The sequence below is a fragment of the Ambystoma mexicanum genome, chromosome 1p (assembly GCF_040938575.1).
Source record: "Ambystoma mexicanum isolate Mex_15411 chromosome 1p, UKY_AmexF1_1, whole genome shotgun sequence".
NCBI classification, from domain to species: Eukaryota; Metazoa; Chordata; class Amphibia; order Caudata; family Ambystomatidae; genus Ambystoma; species Ambystoma mexicanum.
The window spans coordinates 1,118,760,465-1,118,786,031 of NC_090921.1; the positions used below are offsets into that span (position 1 = coordinate 1,118,760,465).

The 25,567-nt window shown below is 44.2% G+C and overlaps 1 protein-coding gene across 2 annotated transcripts in view; it reads left to right on the forward strand.

The window, feature by feature from the left end:
* CNEP1R1 (CTD nuclear envelope phosphatase 1 regulatory subunit 1) overlaps window positions 1-25,567 on the forward strand; it is a 148,844-nt gene that overhangs the window by 91,470 nt on the left and 31,807 nt on the right. The window contains exon 5 of one of the 2 annotated variants that reach the window (XM_069604762.1): window positions 3,385-3,439. The exons of the other annotated variant lie outside the window; for it this stretch is intronic. Coding sequence (XP_069460863.1) covers window positions 3,385-3,439 — 55 coding nt within the window. The remainder of the gene's footprint in view (window positions 1-3,384; window positions 3,440-25,567) is intronic. 2 annotated transcript variants of the gene reach the window in all.

The window sequence follows — 25,567 nt, forward strand, 5'->3', positions numbered from 1 at the left end:
CTAGGATACAATCAATCAGGTTTCCGCCCTAGGCATAGTACAGAGACAGCCCTTTGGGACTTAAAAAACCAGATGGACACCATCAGAGACACAGGTAACTTATGCATACTTCAATTACTTGACCTTTCTGCTGCATTTGATTTAGTGGACCACAGTAAACTAAGTCAAACCCTAACCAATAATTACCAAATTACCACTTCTCCACGGAAGCAACCTCCTGGATCAAATCCTTCTCGTCAGACCACACATCCAGAGTAGCCATGGGACATGAAGCTGCTGACCCCATAACAGCACCACTGGGTGTCCCACAGGGATCATGGCTCTCCCCCCACGTTCTATAATGCTTATACTAAGCTACTGTTCGCTGCCTTTGATGCCATGGGAGTAATTTACACTAATTTGTGCGGATGATATGCAAATACTCCTCCCCATCACAGGTAATATCGAACAAGATACCGTTTGTGTCAACAAAATCTACTCTGATCCAAAACTGGATGGCGACCAACAGCCTATGCCTAAATGTCGAAAAAACAGATTCCCACAGTAGGTGCCCCTGCCCGCCTTAGTAAACTACACCCGGATTACACAGCCATAGTCATAGAGAGCACCCCTATCACCATCTGACACCAAGTCAAAACCCTAGGGGTTTACCTCGACTCGAGTCTTGGCATGGGCAAACACTTTAATACACTTGCATCATCCACCGCATATACTACCAAACTCATCACGTTAAATAGACCTTTCCTCTCACCCCAAAACTGCATCACACTTGCAAGAGCCCTCAGCCGGGCCAAGATTGATTATTGTAATATACTCCTACTAGGGACTTCGAAGAACAACCTAAATAAAATGCAACTGCTACAGAATAAGGCTTTGAGAGCGGCGCTAGGTATCAACAAGAGGGAACACATATCACAATAGAGAAGATGCCCACTGGTTACCCATACAAGCGAGTATACTACAGAAAACACCATTGCACACAAATGCATCACCCAACAGGCACCTACCTACCTTAACCACTGTCTCACATGTAAAACAACCATCCGAACACTCGGATCCAATGCGAACACACACCTGCTCATCACCGGCTTCAATAACACTAGAACAGGCAACTCTAGTTTCCATGTAGCAGCCCCTAGAACTCCCTCCCACCCAACATCTGTAACAAGCCATCCTTCCCACAGTTTAAGAAACGACTAAAGACCTGGCTCTTTAATAAATACTAACTAAACGACAGATAGTACACACCATCCTACTATCCTGACCCTCTGCCCAGATCCTCTGACCTGTAACTGAAACCCCAATATGTCATCACCAAATGTAAATAAATAATAGTTTTGTATGCTAGTTGCCCATTCTGCAACTGTAACCAATGCGTGACTCAACGATGCTCTTCTGAATGTTAGCCACCTTTTGTAACCAAGAAACTATCAAGCACTCGTGTAACCAAGAAACTGTTATTTTGTAACCTTTTTTTTGTAAGTATTCCTGTAACTGGTAAGCATGTAAGTTTCCTTGTAAACTATGCTGTGATACCCCCAGGTTTTGGGCATATAACCAAATACAATTAATAAAAATAAATAAAGATGCACAGCAAAATGGTCCCGGTCACGGTATTGGGAGATTGCAGCCGAGGACTGTCACAACTCTTTAAGGGACGGCTCAAATGCAGGTGGTCTCGAGACTGGTTAAGCCCACCAGTCCATGGGAGGAAGTCATCCTGTCTGGATCTTCCCTGTCGATCAGAAGAGAGAGCTGGAACTGTCACTTGTTGGCTCTGGCGGTTCCTGGAGATGGCTGCAGACATCCTTCTTTCTCGTTTTCTTTTCTCCATTGGTCGACTCTTTCTGCTGCAGGACCCTCACCTTTTAAGCAGGAAAACCATCATTCACAGAGCACCATTCAAGCCGCCTTGTAAATCAGGGCGCTGGCTTATGCTAAAGGACAGCCAGCCTCCCAGTTTGAACTGGATCCAGGCAGACACACTGCAGGACAAAAGGCAAGGGGCGTTTCGGTCTCCTCCCCCACTTCCTGGCCTTTCAGGCTTGCAGAGAGCCTTGTCGGGCTTTCTCAAGGAAGTCTGCCAAAGACAAAAGACCTAGCAGGATCTTCCACAGCCAAGTAGGCAGAAGAAGGCTCAAGAAAGGACAAGTCATCAACAGTTGGCATAAAAACAAGTACAGTCACTATGGGTCCCTTACCACAGCTGCAACAGCAGCCTGCATGTACGTGTAAGCTTCACAATAATCGATAGAAAACATCCACTGCCACCAGCCACTCAGATGAACTTGTCACTGTAACTAAAGCGTTACAGGAGAAGTGAAAAAAGGGATACAATGTGTCCTCTCCGCATTCCACATAAGGTGGGGGGTGCTGATTCCACAAAAAATAAGTTGTATTGGATATAAAGTATCCTGCTGTCCTTGATAATAGCTGTTATTACAAGGAAAATAAAAAGGGCAGCTTAAGGAGCTCTCAGCAACACTGCACAAAAAGTGCTGTGTGCTGCAATAATACATTGCAGATGTGTACAAAAATGGAGGAAAGCATAACTCCAGAAAAATTCAACCAAAGGGTTTGAAAAAAGTAAAATGCTGAGTGAGTGTGAAAAAAGGTTCTCACTCACTCAGGAGGACTAATAGACATCCAAGAGACCAGCAAAACGTTCTGGGAGATTCACGTAGGGAGAATTGCATTCAAAAAGGAAATTCTACCGACATCAACCTAAAGGATAGGAACACAAGAAACCTATTACATGCACAATTTTCAGGGGAATGGATCCATTGTTTGGCCTCTTGGTACTTCCGAAACCTCAGATATACTGTTTTTTGTGTTTTTTGTAATTCCTCAGCATGTGTCAGCTAATCCAGGACATTTATCTGCCCGCAGATAAACACTGACCTCAGTTGGTATGGCACACAGTTGCTGATTTATGCGGATGTGGCATTTGACTACTTATAAATCACTATAAATGAACAACTCGCTGTTGAAAATGAATGTGTATTTTAGGTGCTAAATTGTTTCTTGTAGAGTTGAGATTATAGACATATTATGCAATGTTATAAAAGCATGTAATGAAGAGCAACATTAGCTTTTTCAGTTTTACTCTACTCACATACTCCTTCATGCTTTAGTTTTTAGTTTCCACTTTATTTCTAACATAGCATATAATCTCTAATATTGATGTAGTTTACAATTTGTTATTATCTTATATAGCACTGCATGCCACTAAAAAGAACTTTAAATATGCATTATTTCTGTCACCCTTGGAGAGGGATGGAAATAATCAATTTTTGAATATAGTTGCATATTTCCATTTGTTGGGATGTATAATTTTGCAGCATACAGATTTGAAAATTATTCTCCTTGATAAATACCATGCAGAATAGCAGCGCGATGTCGCACTGTGCTAGCGGAATACAACATGTCATGTGATGATGTAAGTACACTTTGCCGAACTGACTCGTGTACCTGCTTGATAACAGCAAAATAAAGTTGTCTTTTGTTTTAGTTAAGGTCATTAGCTTTCCCATATTTGGGTATTGACTGTGCTTCTGAACCTCACATTAGATGTTGAAATGTTAAAGCTCCTAGGAAATACAGTCTTAATATTTTTGACTCTGTGACTGCATAAAAGCACATTTTTGCAGTCCTCAAAGTGTGGTTGGTAGCAATTTAATAGTGACAAATGCATTTCATGAGAGCATGTGGAACAAGGAGAGGCTATATAAGCATTAATAAAAGAGCTGGTATGTGTAGAAAGGCATACAGCAATGTATGGGGCTCATTATGGTTATGCCGGTGCAGGAAATAAGTGGCAGTAACGGAATTACTGCCACTTTTCCCCGCTATGCCATACTATGAGTATGGCCCTGATGTGTGGGATTTACCTCCAGCATCATGCTCGATGTAAATATCCCACTTTCCGCTAAATAATTGGCGGAAATCCCCAAAGGAGTTGGACTCCAAATTAATGGGCACTAATACTGCCACCACCACTTGTAATTCGGCGGATCAAGTGACGGTAGCAGTAATTCCGTTGGGCGGATTTACCGCCGGAATACTGCCCAACTCGTACTGAGGCCCTATGTCTTTATAAGCTTCTAGACCACTGCACACCAATGCAATTAACTTGGCTTGCCAAACTAAAAATATAAAAAAAAACATTTTACTAAATGGAATTTGTAACAAATAGAATTGACAAGCACACACAGACCTGCACCATCCCCCTTCACCTCACAGCCATACGAGAACCAATTACCATAGCGTAGACCCTCCCATCCCCAAGAGCAGAACAAGTTGAAAATTATCTCGGGAGCGCTTATTAACACAAGATCCCTTACAGCGCACACTACTGAAATTGCAGACTTATTATCCTCCAATGATTTAGACGACATGGCATTTACTGAATCCTGGTTTCATGATGCATCAGGCCCTGCCCTTATGCTAACTATTCTAGATAACTACCAAATACTGAGAGTAGACAGACCCAACACCAGAGGAGGTGGCCTAGCTATTATAGCAAAAGCAAATGTGTCAGTAAGACTAACCTCACCAAATCAAATCCTGTGAAAAACTCTGAGCCAAATTGCCTATCTCCAACAACCGTACGCTAACTATCTTCCTGCTATATAGACCTCCAGGACCAATAGGTAACTTTTGAGGAGGACTTATCGTCTCCTCACCAAAAACAGTAAGGACACTACACAGCTTCTACACTTAGGAGAATTCAACCTGGGCTTCAATGACCCTGAGGACAAACATGCCCAATCAGTTGAAGCCATCCTGACTGAACATGGCCTTACACAAAAAGTTCTTACTTCCACCTACACCAAAGGGAGAGCATTAGACTGGGTCGCCCACTTAAACTGTGCTATTACTATCACTGAAATAACACCACAACCATGGACCGACCACTACCTAATTAGCTTCGCCTCCACAATAGAGCCCCAAAAGCTGAAACATATAGATATGCCCCCCCCCACCTGACCAGAAGTAAAACAGATATTACAGCAGAAAAATTACTTTTGCCCATCCCTACCCTTGTACCTCTCACTAACACTGACCCTAACATGCTAGTAGAGACCTTGAACAAAACTATGATTAAGACTCTTGACATCATTGCACCAGTCAAAACTACGCAAACACAAACTGATGACTTAACTCAACACCTGGTTCACCCCCCTGCTGAAAGAACTACAAATTCAAAAAAGAAAGCTCCAAGCTATATGGCGACACTCCCCCACAGATGAGAACAAAGCCCAATTAACCAACTTCGCCAATATGTATAAAAAAGAAAAAATCCTCGCTAAAAGGAACATGTTCAATTACTGAATTTCCAAGGCTAACTCCAACACCAAGGAGCTATTCACCCTCCTCTGTGAAATGGAAACCCTTAGTCCACCCACAGACAATGTCCCTAAAGATAAGAAATGGTGCACTAGCATCCAGAATGCTCTAACCAACAAAATAGCCACTCTTCAGACTAAAATAGCCAACTTAAAAGCATCCCTGCTCTGCACTGAGCTACAACCCACCCTACCTTCGGTATCACCTAACAGCGACACAACCTTTAAATTCACTAGAATCTCCATAGTAGAAACAGAAAAAGTCAGACTATCTCTTAAACCCTCAAACTGTCAGGGTGACAGCTGCCCAGCACAAATAATGAAGGCCGCAACTAGAGATTTAGCACCGTTCATCTCTAAATTAATTAATGCCTTCTTCAAGACCAGCACTGTACCAAACAACCTCAAAGAATCCGGGGTTCTACGTTAGTGAAGAAACAGACCCTAGAGCCGTTCATTCCTACAAACTAAAGACAGATTACCACGGTCCCTTTCCTCCTGAAAATAATTGACAGAGTAGCTTATCTCCAAATTCAGAACCATCTTGAAGCCAACCATTTACTAGGCTCCGTCAATCCAGATTCAGACCACAACATGGTACGGAAACGGCACTAATTGATTTAAAGACTCAAATCGAAGAGTTGGAGGACAAAGGTAAAACAGCTATGCTACTCCTCCTCGACCTATCGGCAGCCTTTGACTTGGTGGATCACGCAGTGCTATGAAAAACACCTGGCGTCAGCTGGCCATTTCTCGAGTGATGCTATAGCCTGGGTAGAATCCTTCCTAGCCAACCGTACGACGACTCCCCCTCAGCATCCGCAGACCCAAACCAAATTACCTGTGGCGTTCCACAGGGATCATGTGTCTCACCGGCAATGTATAACATCTTTACCAAGCCACTCTTCGACAAAGTGGATATACTGGGTGTCACCTACGTTAATTATGCAGACAATACCCAGATCCTCATACCCCTTTCGGGCAATTTTGTCAAAGACACAGCTCTGGTAAATAAGATATACCTCCTCATTCAGGCATGGATGGCATCTCATGGCCTCTGCCTGAATGACGACAAAACTGAGATCCTGATACTGGGTTCTGACGCCAACCTAAAAAAACTCAGCCCCAGCTACGCTGCATTTAATATTGACGGCTACATAATTAATGCAGCTACTGAGTTAAAAACATTAGGATTTTACCTAGACTCTACCCTATCATTAAAAAAAACAAGTCGGCGCCATGGCATCATCAACTGCCTATACCTGCAAACTTATTAGGGCTTGCAGACCCTTCCTTTCCACAGCTAGCTGCATCACACTCGCCAATGCACTAATAATGTCCAAATTAGACTACTGCAACGCCCTGTACACAGGAGCAAACAAATAAATCTTAGATATAATGCAAATACTACAAAATAATGCCCTTGGAGCAGGTTTGAGCATACCCAGTAGAGAGCACATCTCTAACATCAGAAGAGACCAGTGCTGGCTAAAAATCAGCGACGGAATCCTTCTTAAAACTGTATCCCGTACCTTCAAGTGTCTGAACAATGCTGCACCTCCATATCTCTCAGACAGAATGATCAGAAGAACTTCGACCCGCCCCACCAGATCATCTAACTCCCATTGCTTAGAAATTCCCAGATTTAAACTCTCCAAATCTGGAGGAGCCAGCTTCCTAGTGAAAGCGTCTCTATCCTGGAATGCGCTCCCCCTAGCGTTCAGAACTGAACATCCATACCCTAGATTCAGACGTAATTTGCTAAACTGGCTTCGAGCTAATGACAACTAATACTTGGTTGTTGTGTTGTACCCTAGGTGCACTCGATTACCCGACTATCCTTTTATCTATTGTACTATTCTGTTGACCACTACACTTGCTCTGTTTTTTACACCCTACCCTTGCACTCCCAAACTTGTTGTTGTACCTATTTACATGTTGTAACTAAGTTTCAAGTATGCTGCGCCAAGCTACCTAAGGGTTTGGTGCGCATTACCAAATAAACAAACAAAATAAATGATCAAGTTTGGCCAAGACAAGGATTTATCTTCCTAGTTGGGTGCAACATTGTGTCAGATTAGGTAGTTCTTCAGTAAATAATTGAGCAAGTGACGAAAAAGACCAGAAGCCTGTTCATAAAGGAAGTCCTGGCAGTCAAACATACCAGGCATTTGAGCCTATGAAAAAACTCTGAACGTTTTTTAGAGGAATCTTGCTAGAGGAGTAGATTATAAGAAAAGCTAAAGAAACACCAATATTATTTTTTTTGAGAGGGGGAATTCATTTGGTCAAGAGCTTTCTGAATCCGATGTGAAAACCTTCAGAAACTGTTGTTTGAAAGACACTTTCACCATCCTACCTAAAAAAAAAAAAAAAATCCAGTAGAATGGAACTGTCCTCTGGTTTCAAGAATTGTTCCTTGGCGAAACATTGGGATTTATCTTTGTTTTGATTATAAACACTTTTTCCACTAAACATGTGTCGGATAGTTCCTTTCATTCTTAGTTGTTTGTAGTGTGATGGTCAGTTTAGAATGTTTTAGACACGAGGATAATTTCTAAATTACTAACTACTTGACACAGACTGATTCTTAGTTTTAGATGTTGTCTAAGTAGAGAACCTCCTTCCTTAGGATAGGGCTAAAGAGGTGTTTTTCCAACCCATTTTCTGCTAAATAAAATGTCTGCCAAAGAGAATACAACAACTTTGTATCCGCCTCTCTTTTCTGACCCCTCAAATGTAATAGCTTGGCTCTGCAAGTTTGGACAGGTACAGCCGGATCACCCACCATCTGTCTATTTACCTTTTTAGTTCATCAAATATCATGTCCGTGGTCAGTCACACAAGGCCAGAGACATCCACCGGTAGCCAAGCTCTTAGGTAATTTAGTCACTTTGAGCACCAGTTAATGTTCAGACTTATCAGGCCCTTTCTGTGACATGGCAGTGAAACAGGAGGAAACGCTGACGTTGTCCAGTTGATTCAATAAACGGACTTCTCTCCAAAACCATTGATTACCACAGGAGCTCCAAACAACCGGAAGAAAGACGGCCATGAAGAGTCGGATCTTCAGAAGCACACCGCCGAAGGCTACATCCTCAATCTCACACAAGGAGTTCCATTGCTCTGGTGACAAGGGGCAACCTTCTCATGTTCCTTTCGTCAATTAAAATGGGCTCAATCTAGCCGTCTGTCAAGACTGATTCTGTCGGTGTCGTGTACAGCAACTTTGTAAGCCCAGTTAACAATTTGCCAAAGCCCATGTGTTCCATGACCAGAAATGGGAACCTTGATTCAATCATGTCCAATGCCTTTTCTATGTCTAGTGACACTACTGTCACTACCCTATTACATCTTCTCTTCAACACACCCAGCAGCAGCTGTTGCATAATACTCATTGCATTTTTCCTTTGGCAAAACTACACTAGATCACCACCCTCTCCCATCTATCTAGTGAGCCCAGAATATGTCTTCAGCAGGCTAATTGGTCTATATCGTGCATGCTTTATTGGGCCCTTTCCTTTTCTCATGAGATGACTAGTGTGCATGGTGAATCAAGCCAGGAAGGCTCCCCGCACAAAGCAGACTCCAGTACCATGATATGTAGCAGTAGGTTGATCACCTTTCATCAAGTACCCTATAAAACACTGTTGGTAGGCCATCAGGACCTGGTGTCTTTCACATCTTCAGCCTTCCAGTCGCCACTTGAACATCCTCATCAGATGAGTGCCTTGATGTCTTTGCATCCGCTTTGTTCATTTGTGGCAAACCGGGTCCTTCAAGGTAATCTTCAAGGCTCCTGGCATAATTACAGACATATATAATTTCTGATAGAAATCCTTGAATTGTTTATTGATCCTCGTGTTGAGGCTTGCAGTACACCTGTGCCTTGACTGCCACTATGATATGATAGATTATTTATAACTCGCTTAATACCCAGAGGTTTCTAAGCGTGGACCCGGGGATCGAACCAGTGTTGCTCCATGTCGTCTAGCTTCCAAGGCGAGCATGTTGCCCCTGAGCTATCCTCCCAAAACTATTGCTCTGTTAAGTCTGCTGCTTCTTTCTCCCTGCTCAAAGCTGTTGGTACAGAGCCTGAAAGGGCATATCTTACCATTTTTGCTGAAATATTTGTTTAACTCAAACTACGATTGCTCCATTTTTGTGGGATTCTGCATTGCCTGTATGGGTTAACTGTTCTGCACACTTTACATACTTATTTTCTAGTTTTTCAAGTTCCTTCCTTTTCCCTTTCCTCTTCTTGCATCTAAATGCCATTAAATAGCCTATAAGTATCACTTACATTCATCCCAGACTGATGAGTCATCCACCTCTCTGTTTCCGTTGGTTTTGATAAATTCTTCGATTTCTGTTTCGAGATGTTCTTTAATCTTTTCATTTTGAAGATATGTGCTATTAAGGTGCCAGTTTAAGGACCAAGTCTAGGAGTGGCTCATGGCTAAGTCAAGACTTGCAGGGATTTAGTCTGAGATCAGGATTTTCTTGAGGCAGGTTGGTTGCAGAGGTGTATGCAACCCCGGCAGATGTCTATAAAAAGTGTCACGGGAATAGTCTGCAGGTGTTTTTTTTAATTGGCTATTTATAACACACTTAATAGCGAAGAGTTTTCTAAGCATGGACCCGGGATTCAAACCTGTGTTGCTCTGCGCCGTCTTGCTTCCAAGACGAGCGCCTTGGCACTGAGCTATACTACCCATGGTGTGTAGTTTCTGCCTGCTCAATATTGAAGCCTCAATCTCTCAGATAATGAGCGCCTATGGGACAGGTTGTACACTGCTTGTGCCACTCTGAGAAATCACACCCCTCTGCTATCATGTCCCCTCTGTATCTCTGGATATGCTGTCAAAATGTTTGGAAGGACCTACCATACACTACGGTGGAGGTGTAAACATTAAAACAGGATGTTGCTAGTTTGTACCCTCATCCTAATAGATGCAATCCTTCCTTACTATTTTTGATGGAGGAGAGAACAGTCACTGGCAGGCATATATGAACCATTATTGTGTACCCTCCCTGTCCCCTTTGATCTAGAGCCTAATAATGAGTAGAAGACCCTCAAAGCCCGCCCCTTGCCAGAGTCTCTGCTTCCTCTGTCTACAGGTGTGTTTCTTATAGGAATACTCAAGTTGCAACACTCAAGCATTTTGAATTACCCATTACTTAATTTACTCCTGCTCCCACCCACAGAGGCGCAGAGAGGGAAAGCAAAGGGAAATGAGACAATAAAACCCAAAGCATTATCGTAAAAGCAGTAACTGTCACTACCCTATTACATCTTCTCTTCAACACACCCAGCCACAACCCAGTCTAGTCGGAGCTGTAATGCAGGTAATGTGCAAAAACTTCCTAACACTCGCCTTCCTCTCAACCATAAGATCTCAAAACCTACCTGAAGTGAGTTAATCCGAAAGATCACCAGGTTTAACGGTTGTCAATTATTTAAAGCAAATACAAAGTGCCTTCTATATATAATTAAAGCATAATGGTGAGTCGCCCCCTTCACCCCAGATACCGCATCCTACGTTAGCAAAAACCCTCATTTCCATGTTGTCTTTGTCTAACGTTGATAAAGCTCTATACATACTCATGGGCGTTAAGCTGTCCGAAGTGCAATAGGGGCCTTGACATTGAGGTCCAAGTGGGTTGCTTTTTGTAATAGACCTACAACATGCACTTCCTTCATTGCTACTAATAACAAGGATAGGTCAAGTGCCCTACTCTCGGGAGACCTTTCTTAAAAGTTATTGTTTAAAGAGTGGACCAAGCTTGAGAGCAGCGTAGCACTGTACCCGGGTGTGGGTAGCCAGTGTTTGGGCTGGCACCTTTCCACTCCTTGCCCAGGTTTAAATTCGAGTGTTTGTTTTTAGCTTTGTTATCCAGTCTTCCAAACGTCCAGGAACAATCTAGGGTTCTCACCCAGCAAGGGGTGTTTCCTCAACATTAATCTCAGCCAGTCGTTACCATTCCAGCTGAGGTGTGACGCAATACAGAATCTGTCTCAATCATGCTAGCCTGTATCTTTGTCTAGATCTTGAGAGGGCTCCTCAGAACATTAAGGTATCCATGCTGGTACCCTTCTTTCACAGACTTGCACCTCCTAATTAATCACAAGGGGCTTTATCATGGGCATTGTTGGTGCATTAAACCTGTCCCAGCGCCACATCTGCTTAGCCGCATTCCTCTGTAGCGCTGCACAGCACCATGACCCCATGGTGGACTAGGCTGGAGACACTGGCCGATAATAATTGATGGTAGGCTGTGCCACGTGTCCAGGAAATATATCTTGCCCCCTTCCAGGGGCAATGTACTGTGTGGCCTTTGATTGGGCATCACCATCTTTGCAATATCACTGCACCATGCTGTGCCCAGTCACAAACAACACCAAAACATGTCAGAAATCCTTGGAAAACCAGAGGATCAACAAGTGGGCAGGCTTGTCGCTAAGTGCACAATGATGTCGGCCACACAGAGCTATTTTAAAAGCAGATGCTATCTATGAAAGTTAATTAGTAAAAGATAAAATACAGATATAAATCTCATATGAATTTACACACTTAATGTCCAGTCTCTGGTACCATTTGGCAGTCGGATTAGGAGGGGAGAGCAAAACACACCCAAACTACAATATGGGAGGCAGGCACAATAGATATCCATTCAGCAGGATCCTTCTTTTCGTGCTGTCGACCCGTTTCCACAACTATGCCACAGCTTGTTTCGATCCGCAGTCAACCTCAAACTCGGGCAAGCCGATATTTGATGTCACAGGCTTCTTTAAAATCACTTTCAGTTTGAACTCCTGTGCAACCATTTTTGCTTCATAAAACGACTTTTTCCGTTGAACCACTGCTTATAATTCAGGTAAAAAAAAGCTGCTGTCCTAAGTAACTGTACCTATTCTCTGGGATTCTCTGAAGATCTGTTGTATTGTGAACACCGTGGTACAATCAGCAATTATCTGTTTGGGTCTCTCACCCACTTGTTGCTCAACTTTAAAAGTATGATCATTAACTAGCTTAAAGGTAATCCCAGGTGGAAAGACTCCTGTAGCAGTTTGAGAACAAGTTAGGTACTGATGGGATTCACCAACTTCATCATCAACACCCAGGATCCGCAGATTGTGATTGTGGCTCTTGATATGGGAATCCATCTTTTAAGTCATGAAGCACATCAAATCTCAAAGACAGTTCATAAGTTTTAATTGAAATAATTGAGAAGGGGTTCGCTAAGAGCCATCACTCCCTCTCTCATCTCTTCTGGCTGGTTTCCTCCTGAGCCCAGAGATCTAAATCAAAAGATGGCCACTAGAGATCGGTAACCCCTACTGTATAATAACTGACTGACTGGCTGATCATGATGACGTATGGACAAATTCTTTTTTCTCTCTTGCTCTCCCCCTTTCTACTCTTTTCCCCTATTTCCTTCTCTCTTGTTCTCTCTGTCCCCCCCACCCCCTTCTCCATCTCCTACTGTCACCATCTCCCTCTCCTTCTCTCCCATTTGGTGAATCCTAACCTAAGCCCAGAATAAAATGTTACACAATGAGGTGCCTACCATTCACACAGGTCTCACTTGGTCCTTTCCCGGCCTGCGCTTGTACTCCTCCCCTCAGTGCTCCAGATAGGATTTTGAGGTGGGAGTATTTTACTCACTGTTTTAAGATTTGAAGAGTAAATCCAAATTCAAGAGTAAAAATGAAAATTCACCTTTGCAAAAGAGTAAAAGGTGTTGGACATCCATGCAATGTGTGCATAAAGATAAACGTTTGGAGAATACTAGAAACAATATAGTCTTATGTCATGTTATTGTAACGCTCACCTGGTATCCACGGGGACGTCACTCAGCCTGTTCTGACCTCTTACGACCTCGAACCCTTCCCTGGAGTCTACTCGACTGGAGACTGGGCCTTGTTTTCTTGGAAGGTGTGCTCTCCGTCCTGCTTTCAGCGCAGGGGCGCGTTGATTGATGCAGGCTCGTTGCTGCCTAGTTATTTCACTGGCAAGAGTCCGACATGCAAGTATGAGTCTTTTGAACAGTTCTCTAACTTCATTCCTTTCCTTCCTCAGATGATGGGCGGCGTCCGGGGATGGCGATGTGCTGCTGAGATGAGTAGCGCTGAAGGGGAGCGAGAGCGCGATGCAACCCTTTCGTATTTGTATTGAACTGAGTTATTTTTCTGTGTCTTTTTAGGTGCTGCAACGTTTTTCAGCATGGATGCCGGTTATGAAGAAGAAATGCGGTTAGTAAGCGTGGTATGCGGCGCCGCTAGATGTTTCCTCGCTAACCTGGAATGTCTTTTCCCTCTTGCAGATGGATGAGAAGTTCCAGAGACCGAGTTCCCCCAGAGCGACTGGGATTCAGGTAAGCATTTGAAGCTCGTACAGTCTTTAAAAAATAAGCAAAGATTTGCTGAATGCTTACTAATGCCTTTTTTCTGTTTTTTCCTTTTCCTTAGGAAGCGGCGTGCCGGGATGGGAATGACACCGCCGAAGATGCCCGCAGAACAGAAGAAGCGATCAATGATGGGCAGAAGCGCCGCAAGGTAAGGCTGTTCGTAACGGTGTTCTTGTTCTTGCAGGAGCTGAGCGCAGAAGAAAACTGCAGGCCTACTGGAGACCAATCCGAACACGGTGAGTGTCATGCTGCAGGTGCAGAAAACGCAAAGCATGTTTCTCAGCCTGGGCGTGGCTTAAATAGTCTCTGGCTATCCCAGGTGTCTCTGGGCTGAACCACACCCAAAAGACTAGACTGCACATGCAGTTCTGGGAACCGAAATATGTGGGGGCATCCATCTTGTCCCCTTCAAAGCACTACAAGTCCAATCCCCAATGTTATCTTATGGAAGTGAGTGAGTGTGATGTCACAAGCGCCAAGTCTGACTCCAAGTGGGTCTTTGGAGGGATGGAGAGGCCCTTGAGGGCCATGTTGGTGATCGTGGCCTGGCTCCAGCCTGACATCTTGGAGGGCTGGTGACATGTGGGGCAGGAATCATGACAGTTATCTGGCTTCAAACAATTTTTTACACTTGTGAAAAATGCTCTCTCACGCAATAACTTGCAGGCGTGTGCTATCCAGATGCATCTTCATGACAATAGCACATAAGACCTCTTAATTTACTACAGCTGCAGAACCATAAACCAACTAGTTGTGTATTCTTAAATAAAGTCCCTTTCTATACCAGCATCATTGCTATGGGGCTCATTACGGGGTTGCTGGTAAAATCCGTCACCGGGATATCACAAGTGGCGGCGGTAACGGTTACTCCCCATTTCCATGGCGTTCTAGGACTCCATGGAAATGGGTTCACTGGAGCACCGGCACCATTTCTAACGGTGCCAGTGCTTCAGTGAGAGACATGCTGGTAGGGGCCTGAATACCCAGCAGGTCAGGCCTGCCGGGGGATCCATGGCCCCTATCAGCATTCTCGTAGTATGGCGGTCTGGAAAGGATGCCGGTACGTTGCTACCAGCACCCTGATTTCCAGACCACCATACTCAGAATGAGAGCCTAGGTCTTTCCCCTCTGACTGTTTCATGGCCTCTTCCTCATGTTTTGGCTCTGCCCTTCCTTTTGCTACTTTTTTTTCCCCTGTCTCTCACTTTGTTTCTCTACCTCCCACTATTGTGTGTTTCCATGTTGTGGTCTCATGCTCTGTATCACTCTGCATATCCTGTATCAAATACTATTATTGCTGTTTCTCTCCTATCTTGTTGTCTCCATTGGTGGTAAAACCAGTGCCCATCGCTCATGAAGTCTTCAGTTCTTTGTTGTCCTCTAACTCCTAGGTTTGTAACAGCTCTTCCTCTCCGTTTCATTTGTAATTTGGCACAGCAATAAGTGATACAAGCTGAAAATACAAAATACATCCAAAATTAGGGTGTATTTCCTTTTAAATGTATGCAAACTTGCTTTTGGAAGTTAGGCTGAAAATTGCAGATTTAGAGTTTCCTATCAATAGATGCTGAATTTGTTTCCATGCAAATGCTTTACCTGCACTGAATGCCAAGTATTGCAGCACTGATGAGATGTGCGAGTTATGAACTATCAAAATTTACCCTCCGTAAAGCGAAGTCAGTTCTGCTACAATTAAAACCTTTTAGCGCCATCCTAAACACATATTACTAAATGCAGATGCATGAGCTCACCGAGCTGTTGAACGGTTTCAAACTTGTAGGTGTAACACTGATCTGTGTGGCAGGTTTATCAACCAACTGAACTAAGTTTCCTGACGGGCTTAGTCTGGGAACTAATTTGTCTGGAATGCTTGTAGGGTTGGGGCATTGGCAGTCCCATGCATGTCCTATCTGACATAACTGGCTTGTCCCAAGTTCCATGCCTCCTTCAATAAACTATCCTACACGTGAAGCAGGAAATGTATAGAGGTACTAGAGATTTGGCAGTGTCACGGAATAGTCTGACATGGGAGAATCAGAAGTTCGGAAAAGCGCAATATTAAGAGAAGGTTGGCTTGAACACTACTAAAGCAATGCAATTTTTCTTCACACTGTCCACCAGTGTGCATACTACTACCTCAGGAGAATGGAGGGGAGAGCTAGAGACTGTTTCTCTTCAGTGCTTTAACTACATACTGAAACTGCAAACGCATGTTGTTACTGCGTCATTACAATGCCAATGTTGAAAAATTCTGGTACTGTTCCAAAACCTAGCTGTCCTGCTCAGGAATCTGGTTATGATGCCACTAAATGTATTTTTAGCTCTGCTGTGAATAGTTAATTGTCTCATATGGCAGCTCCACTGAGCAGCTAGAGTAGCTGTGCTCAAATATATAGCAGAGCTGTTGAGAAGTACGGGTACAGTCAACCCTACAAAAAATATATACAGCAATGTTGTGAATTGTTGACCTGGTCTCATTTAAAAAATAATAGCTAGTCCTGATGGGGGAAACACTGCTAATGTCCCATTAAAATCATTTGAAAGTCCATCAAAAAATTGCTGGTAGATTTTCACCCTCCCTATCTGTATGAATTATACCTGCTTAGGGGGATGGTGGGGTAGCAAAAGTAGCATTCAGACCACGCGTCCAGGCTGCTGTGACTAAACAAGTGAATGTGCCTTTTCATGCAAACACTAACATACAGAAGCACACATGCAAACACTTGTAATATTTTAAAACTATACCAAACATATCTACTAATTTAACATCAGGCCTTACATAATGAGAACTACCCAAACGGCTGCATGCTCAGAGGCTCTCATAAAACAAAAAACGCATCAGACCCCTTAAGCCATTAAATGCCACGGATGTACTTGTGAGATAAAGAAAAAAACTAGTATGAAATGCCTATGCTAATAACTAGTAAACTTGAAAAAATTATACTTCAGCAAAGTGGCCTCTATTAAAACCAATGAAAACGGGAGTGATAAACACAAAAATGCACCCCTTGCTAGATCACACTTTTACACTGTACTACACCAATCTTCAAAATCAGGCTCAATAAGAATGCCAATTCTAATGGAACTTCCTGAAGTGTCAAAGCAATTTGCAATTTACATTAGTGATACAAAATTCTTAAATAACACCGTAACACAGAAAATCAAAGCATTTGAATAAAGTGAAAAACACACACTAATTTATTTCCAAGTGTCACACTTTACAGACTCTGTATTCGCTAGATGACATCACCAACACAGGAAGTGTTAAATAAACAGATTGTCACCAGCAGTTGGATGGCAGCAGTCAACTCCATGATTTATGGGGGTGCTGCCAAAAATAGCCTTGTAATGGATACATAGGTGTAAAAAGGCCAGATAAACACCTTATCTGGAGGGCTGCCTCACCTGATCTATCCTTACTCTCCCTTCTCTTCTTCCAACTTCTTTGTCTCTCCCACTCTCGCTCTTTCCCTCCAATGTTGTCTTTCTTACTCCTACTATCCTCCACCTTACACTGCTCTCCTTTCTCCACACTACTACTCTCACCTTCTCGCTACTACTCTCCCCACTCCACACAATACTACCGCCTCTTCACACTACTACTCCAACCCCACCTTGTCCCACTGTAACCCTCCTTTCACTCTGTCACCTTCCTATTCAATCTCATTCACCTCTTACTTTCCCTCTGTTAGTCTCACTGAGCCACCTTGCACGCGCCCTCGCACCCAAGTACCACTTTCTCCCAGCAACCAATACTTCACCTTCCACACACGTTCAGAAATCTGTGTTCACGCTCCTCTATACTGTCCTTCCTCCGCTTGGTCTTTTGGTCCTCCTCCCTTGCCCTCACCTGAACAACCAACACTGCCATAAAGCTGTGCCGCCTTTTTGTACTCTATCTTTTCCTGCCATTGACACACTGTTGGGTAAGATTTTACCTTTAGAGCCAAATCTACCTCACTTGTGAGAACCCCAGAACATTGTGCTGGACTGGTACATTATTTTTCCCTATATCTCAGTGAGTGGAAACCTTTTTCCACACTCACAGATCCATTTACTCTTTGTATGGGTGTCATTTATTAAACTCTTCATACGGTCCTTTTAATTTTATCTTCTTTGACAACTTTTTGTATATCCCCTTTTATTGTTACAGGGTTGCCCTGTGGGGCGCCCCTTATACTTTATCTGGCTAACCGTCTTAGAACCGCAGTTCCCAATGGTAGAAAGGATATTTCTATCCCTTCTATGTTTTGGTAGGTGAAATCGGCACACTCTACCTTGTGGGGTGCTGGGGAGATACAATGTATCCCCTTTCTCACTAGCACTGTAATGTTTATATTGCTTCTATTCAGGGACAAGCTTACCTTAAATGGCTGGTGGCAGAGAACCTTTTTACAAATTCGGTGCGCCTTTGCGGCAGGCTGTTTTCACAGCTGCAGTAAAGGCACCCAAAGGTGCCCATTTTACCAAAATGGCCCCTGTTTTCTTTTGCCATTTCCGCACTTCTCGTCCCTTCTTGGTCTTTCCCCTGCCCTCAAGGGCGGGAAAATCCTTTGTGTGATTTTTTATTTTTTTTTTTTTTTTTTTTTTTTTTTTTTATTGGTCGGAGACTAGGCTCCAGAGTGTCTGTGAAGGCAGGAAGCGAGGGAGGAGTCCAAAACTCTGTAGCCCTTTTTCTTCCAGCCTGACTGCGAGAATCCATTTCAACTGGGAGGCTGGCTGTCCTGAGGGGACTGCCAACCCCCCATGTTTGACTGTTGCACGTCTGTTTGATTGGCTGGGTTCCTGCATAAAAGTCTGATCCTGGAAACAGAAGTAGTAGTCGACCACTGGAGCTGAAACTGAAGAGAAAGATGAAGAAAACACTGCTGTAGCGATTTACAGCAACCAGAGAGTCTGCTGTGTAACTGGAGCCTCCTTCCAATCAACCTGGGGATCCCCAAAAGGACAGTCTGACCCAGGGCCTGGTGAGATCCACTGGACTCAAGAAGACCTGCATTTTGGGTCATCCCATGTCATGCTGCAACCTTGCAGGGCTGCAATACCTTGGGACCTCGAGCCATTGTGCGGTGCATGGTCTTCCGAATCAAGCTGAAACTTTGGTGGCCTCCTCCCCCTCCTGGCTCTCGTGAGACACGATTTAAATCCTTGAAGTCGGTTTATAGTCATAAAATCGAATGCAAAAATGTCAAAAGTCAAAAAATCGGAAAAAAAATCGAGTTTTTTTTAACCTTTTTTTTTTACATGCAGAACCCCAAAAAATATATAAATGAAAAATAAAGAATTCGATATTTTTTTTTTCGACATGGTTTTCGAATTTATTGTAATTCGAATTTTTTTTTTCGATATTATGACTGACCACCCTTGAAGTCCCCTCACCAGAGTTCTGGACTAGATTACAGAAGAGAATCCGACCAGCGATATTCAGTCTTCTCCTGGCTCCTGAAAAGGGTGCCAAAACCACAGAGCCACACCCAGCCACGAAGAAACTCTTGCCTGTTGATCCCACCTGCAAAATCCCTTCCAGTGTCCTGTCTTCATGACAAGGAATTAATCAACCAGGCTTTTAGTTGCGTATGCTGAAGTCCCCATCCCCCCCTCCTTTTACCGCCCCCGCCCTGCCAACTGTTCTTCTGTGCTGATGTACTGTGTTGGCTGCGGTATTTACTTACCTTAAGCGTGTGTGATTTCCCAATAGCTTTGGGGTGTTTTCTTGTGATTGGGAGTACTCTCATCCAGTACACCCATGCCCACCGCTGGAATCCTCCTAGGGTGTCTTCTCAGAAGTCCCTGGACCCTAACAAACTTTAAAGTGAACTACTTGTTTGAACAGTCTGACTGTTTGCCTGCAACTGAACCCTATCTCACCCTGCCTACAGCTTGCGCCCAGACCGCTAGAGTCCCTCTTCTGCCTCGTGAACTCATGCAATAAACTAGGGAAGGACTGGTTAAATAAAGCGTTCTTTCTTGAAAAGAATAACAAGTGTTTTAAAGTGCTTACTTGTGAAAGAGTTGGTTGGTAACTGCCACTCTGATAGTGAGCAGTTACAAAAGTTCTTACTTACCTTGAATGTATTTTGCCATTCTGAAAAGTATGTTTTTTTAATCACCAGTGCATTGGTTGTCCCTCTTCCCCAAAAGTAATACTGTTTGCTTTACTTTACTTTTTCTGTTGGGATACAAATGTATGAGTGCCGCAACTGCGTCTTGCTTCCCCTGACTTGCTGTTCTGTTAGCCTGTCTAGAAGAAGTCTGCCTTATGTTTTACTTACCTGGATTAGCTGAGTGCCCTCCTAAAATTAGGTAAAGTTATTGCTTACCGTAGTCTGTGTTCCACTGATCTGAAAACCAGCTGTAATAGCTATTCTAGGCAGGTAAAACCTAAGGATGTAATATCCTGTGTGCCATTCTGGAAAAGTGTTCTGTAGACTGTAACTGACCTTGGTCTGCCTGGTGCAATCCTAAATTAGTGTAGACAGTTTTTGCTTACCTTAGTCTGTGTTCCACTGATCTGAAAAGCAGCTGTAATTGTATATTACACCAAAAGGTCTTCCTCGCCTGGTATAACTGAGGGTTATCCTGAATGTAGATCTAGGTTTATACTGTTCCTTGAATATGTGTTTCACTATTCAGAAACATATCCTGATAACAGGGTTGGTTTACTATGTGATTCCTTAACTGAGTGTCTCTGCGTGGCTGACAGGGTCTACTACCCTTGATGTACTGTAAAGTAATCTAAAAGTAACTGATGGTTTTACTCCCCATGAATAGGTGTGTCCTAACTAAATGTGCTTCATACGGTTTGACTTCCCTAGAAATAGTTTGTTTTCTAAACTGGGTCTATGCTTTGGTCTGTGTACTATAAAACATTATGTTGTGTTTTTATAATGTGTTTATGACTATGACAAAGTACTTACCCCAGACTTAACTTGGCCTAACTGTATTTAAAATAAACCTTTATTTTTTATAATACTTCTGGTTGTAAGTGTTTCTGTTGAACCCTTGGTATACTACAAGTTTTTTGTATTTCTCTACGGCTCTGTCTACGTTACCATATACTCTGGTGGTACAGCCTTATAATAAGAGTGGAGTTTTCTACTGTCTCAATTGTATGGTTTTGCTGAGCCCTTAGTTGTACTTCCGAAAAACTGTCTCAACACACACCCTCAGCTAGTTCCTCAGAACAACCGCTGGCTTCCTGTTCCCCCCAGAGGCTAGATTACAGGTTTAAAAGGTATGTAAATGGAATTAAGCCCTGCCCCCTTTATGTATGCAGGTCCGCCAGTGTTTGTTAATGGCAGCTGCTTCAGACTTCGGATGTACGCTGGTCGCCAATACTGGCGGCTTGTTAAAGGCATAGTCAAGTCCAGTGTTCATATCTGGACTATGCGAAGCATCTGAATTACAGGTCTGAGGCGTTGACTGCTCAGTGGTTCCGCTGACGGTATGATTAGTTTCACAGTCTGTCCGGGTCACATAGAGCATCTAGATTGCCAGGATGCTGTGCAGATCGCTTTGCGGTCCTGTTGTCGTTGCTCGCTGGCTGGTAGGATTGCTCCTTGTTACTTCTACGCCCAGGACTTCTGGGAGTTTTAGTCCTAGGGGAAAAAAGGGAAAAATACTGGCCAGCATTGTGCACCATAGGCATGGGCAAGAAAAAGTGGTACTTGGATCATTCAACCAGGCCTAGATATCAGGCACAGAGACTGGGGCCCTCCCAACTCCCACACCCCACCTCTGGAGAAGGACTGGCACTGGAAAACACCATGGTAGGCCCCCTACCCTAGGCTGGGAGGGATCCTCACCGTCTCTTGACAGGATGAGGATCCGGTTCTATGTGAAATTACCTTTTTCAAGAGACAGACCGATTTATTTACTTTGACCAATTTTGTTTTAATCGGAAAACGTCATTGTAAAGGTCTTTTTCTCTTGAGACCTTTTAAAATGTGATTTTTCCCTTATTTTTAATATTCAAGGGGTTTCACCGCTGATCCCTCATTGTTCTTCATTCCCCCCACCCTCTCCTGCAGGATTTCAGCCCCTGCCCCTCCCCCAACACCACCCTCTCAAACGGGATTTCAGTTTCAGGCCCTCCCCACCGCTGACCCCCTAAACCAAACCAGCACAAACACACCAACACACACGTGCGTGCGCACACATACTCTTACCCGTTTTCCTCGGCCTCCACTTCCTGGTCCTGCTGAGCCTGTCAGCCCCTGCGCGAACTTGTGTGCAGCAGGAGCATGACAGTTTGCTTTAGAGAGCCTGCTCCGTGCGGTCACGGAGCAGTCTTTCTAAAGTAACATTTTAGTGAAAAGATCTTTCGAAAATGATATTTTCATGGGAAACGGAGGATCCTGACCTTCTCACAATTAACACTGCATCTCATTGTAGGGTTTGAAACTCCTTGTGATCTTCCCCTCCAGGCCTCTAGCTATTTTCTCCACCTTGCCTATCCTTCCTTAAAGATTGACTACCTTCCCACAAAGGTCAATCAAAGTTATTTTCATTTCGCTCACATTCTTGGCGACCTTTTGAAAGCAGTATGTACATATCAGCAGCACTTTGACTATCCTCAGCCATTTCATCCTCTGTAGCCTGACTTTATTTGTCGCTGGTTTCTCTGCACTTTGAAATCTTGGGCTCAGCAGACATCAGGGGTTCGAACAAAATTAATTACTGGAGAATGGTGTTCTCCTTCCTTGTAGATCTAAGGCTAATCATTGTCAACAGGGGAGCAGGAGCTAAAGGCTTAAACAGCTACTCAGCTTCCAGGCTTCCGAGAAAACACACACTCATCACTGTCTGATGATGGCTGTACTTAAACCTCTAAAATGTGTTACTCTGATTAGCAGCCTCAACCCTCCCTACTCTGCTACTATGCCAAGACTTACCTCCACCCTTGTCCCCAGCAGGATGAAAAACTGCTGCAGCTTCCAAATGACAATACTTCTTTTCTATTGGATTGTGTCCTCCAATGGATTCCTCATCTTTGCAGTCTTGGGCACGTTTTCGACAGCACTGTGCGGCATCGATTCGATGTCCCTAGACGGTTAGCGTTCCCGCTTCCGGACGTGACATCGATGAGAATATAAATGGCACACACTACGCCCGTTGCCCCAGATCTGTTTTTCCCTATGAACAGCACGGTCTCGGAACAGTTCGACTTGCCTCAGCGATTCTATCTAACGTCTTTACTTTTGAGTAATATTTGCGATTTCTACACTGAAGATGGGCTGTAAGAGATGTGCAGACTGACTCGAAGATGTCGATCACTGTTCTGCACAGAATTTGTCTCTCGTGCCTCGGCAAAGATCACAAAGTCATAGAGTGTGGCTCCCGCCAGTCGATGACCAGTAAGGCCTTAAGAGAGAAGGTTGAAACTCACCATAGGTCGGTCAGTTTAAAATTCTCCATCTTCAACTCCTTCAAAGAGAAATTCTTCTGAAGTAAGGAGTTTTACCAAACACAAGTCTCCAGAAAGGCCCAAGAAACGCTCTAAACATTCTAAGCGTTCAAGATCCATTAGCAACTCCTGTCACTTCTTCGTCGCCATGAAAGAAATCTAAGAAACTACACCATCGCTCCCCATCTTCTGACTTCTCGCGCAACAGCGTCCGGTGTATTTTCCCGATAATCCGCCCCCAGCGGGCCAGTGGGGAAAGTGTTTTTTGTCAAAAGGCGACCCCTCCTGGTCCCTCGAAAGAGCCAAAGCAGGCCAGCAATCGCACTGCATCTTCCAATGCCGGCAGTGAATTGAATAAGGCTTCCACTCACATGCCCAAAAGGCTGGGCCAGAAGGCCTTGCGGATGTTGCCTCGAGTAGCGTTGACAATTCCGACCACAGAGACCACATCGAAGCCTGTCACGAAGTCCAGAATCCAAGGCGCAGGAGCGACGCAGTACCAACCACCCCCACTTTGGTCGTGGAGCCCGCAAGTCAGAGCTTACACGGGTTTCCTGGACCAGAGCAGGGAAGGAGGGTTAGGGTCTCGATGGTTGGATAGGTAGGGGGAATTAGGTAAACCGGATTGAGGGTGAGGTAGAGGTTATGGGTGGGAATGGGGTATTTTGCAGGGAAAGCTTGGTTGCTGCGCACTTTTGTTCTGGTGTCCTCAGCCCTTACTAACTACTTGTACATAAGCACCAATTTGCACATAAGAACATTCTTACACTGCCTAACCCTAAGTCATCAGATCAGTACAGGAGTTAGCATGCAACTTAGCTCTGGTCTTCTGTGTCTTGTCCATGAAGAGCAGTCACGTCCTTGGCACGTCTGAAGGGTTGTTTTCAAAAGGTCCAAGCTAAAAGAAATTAACAAGCATTAAAACATGCCCTCCGTCATTGTCTGCATTCACCTCATGCAGCTTCACTCACACTGACACTCTAAAATCCCCCCCCCCTCAAGACCTGCATAGTGCTATTGCACTATGCTACGCAAGCGATCTTCTTGCAGACCCCTGCAAACGTGACAAATGCACAAGCGGTCTTCCTGCAGACCCTCGTGATCGATTTGTGCTCTTAAACTGTGGTAGGTATCTCCGGTGCTGTGTTTTCGCCTCACGGGTCTGCTATGGTCTCCAAGAGGCGGAAACACCCCAAATGACAAATCACCCGTGCACAGGTTAATTTATCCCAAAAGAATGCCGCCGGCGCATTGAGCGCCGAAGTTAAGCCACTTAGCTTTTCGTAGCGGTGCAGGGGCTCTGGGGTGGCAAGCGATCGCCCCCTGCACTTCCCCCTCGATCCCCTTGGACCCTTAGCAAAGAGGAGTACTTATCTCGTGTGGGCGAGGGGCCGGGCTGCTGCTCGGGTGGGGCTGGGCCCCTCGCGTGTAGTTTTGCTGGAGCTCCGGTCCAAACGTCTTGTCGGCATGGAGTCTCAAGCGCAAGCCCTGTGCTCGGGGCTCTGCGCATGCGCGATGGGGCGGCCGCGCCCTTCCTGGTTCCTGATTGGTCCAAAACGTCCCTGAGCATGCTGGGGATTGTAGTCCTTTGGCGCCGGCTGCTGGGAAACGCAGTCTTTAGCCTCTTTCTCCTGCACATGGGGCAAAGCAGCCTTTTGTATGGTTGCATCTTTGTTTGTCTCTGCCTACCTGAGTCCCTGACAAAGCCAAAGGCTCCTTTTGTTTTCCTTGTCGAAGGAATCGAAGTGGAAGGGCTCTGCCTTGGACCAATCTTTGGCTTTCAAACCAAAGTCTAAGAAAGATGTCTTCAAATCTTTTCGTTCCATTTTTGAGTAAGACGTTATACCCTTTTTTGGGTATGAACATTTTTTAATGCCCAATGTTCCAGAAGAGTTAATCTCTGATCAGTCTCATTTAGAGGACCTGGCTACTTGTCTGAAAGAGGCCGGTGGTCTTGATACCTCCTCTGAGATAAAATTTGAAACTTCAGATGTGATCCATTATGAGCGTGCCCTATTCTTTTGAAGATTTTAGATTGTCTGGCCTACCTAAATATACAGGAACATTTCAGTGAGTATGACCTTTTAGGTTCCAGACAGTCTGCTATGACCTTTTAGGTTCCAGACAGTCTGCTTTTAGAGCCTTTCACAGAACAGAATCTGGTCTTCTGGACCGTACGACAAGTATGTCTCAAATTATGTATAATGGAGTGTTAGGCAACAATTGATGTAGTACTCTGTGGGAGACTACCCAACACTTGTCCTCTCGGTATTATGTAACCCACATTTTGGTTTAGGCATGTACTACACATGTTGGTGTGTGACTGAGCAGTCGGGCTTATCTCAAGAGGGGTGAAAGTGGGCTGTAGAGCTGTAGTACTGACATCACCAATACAAGTTGC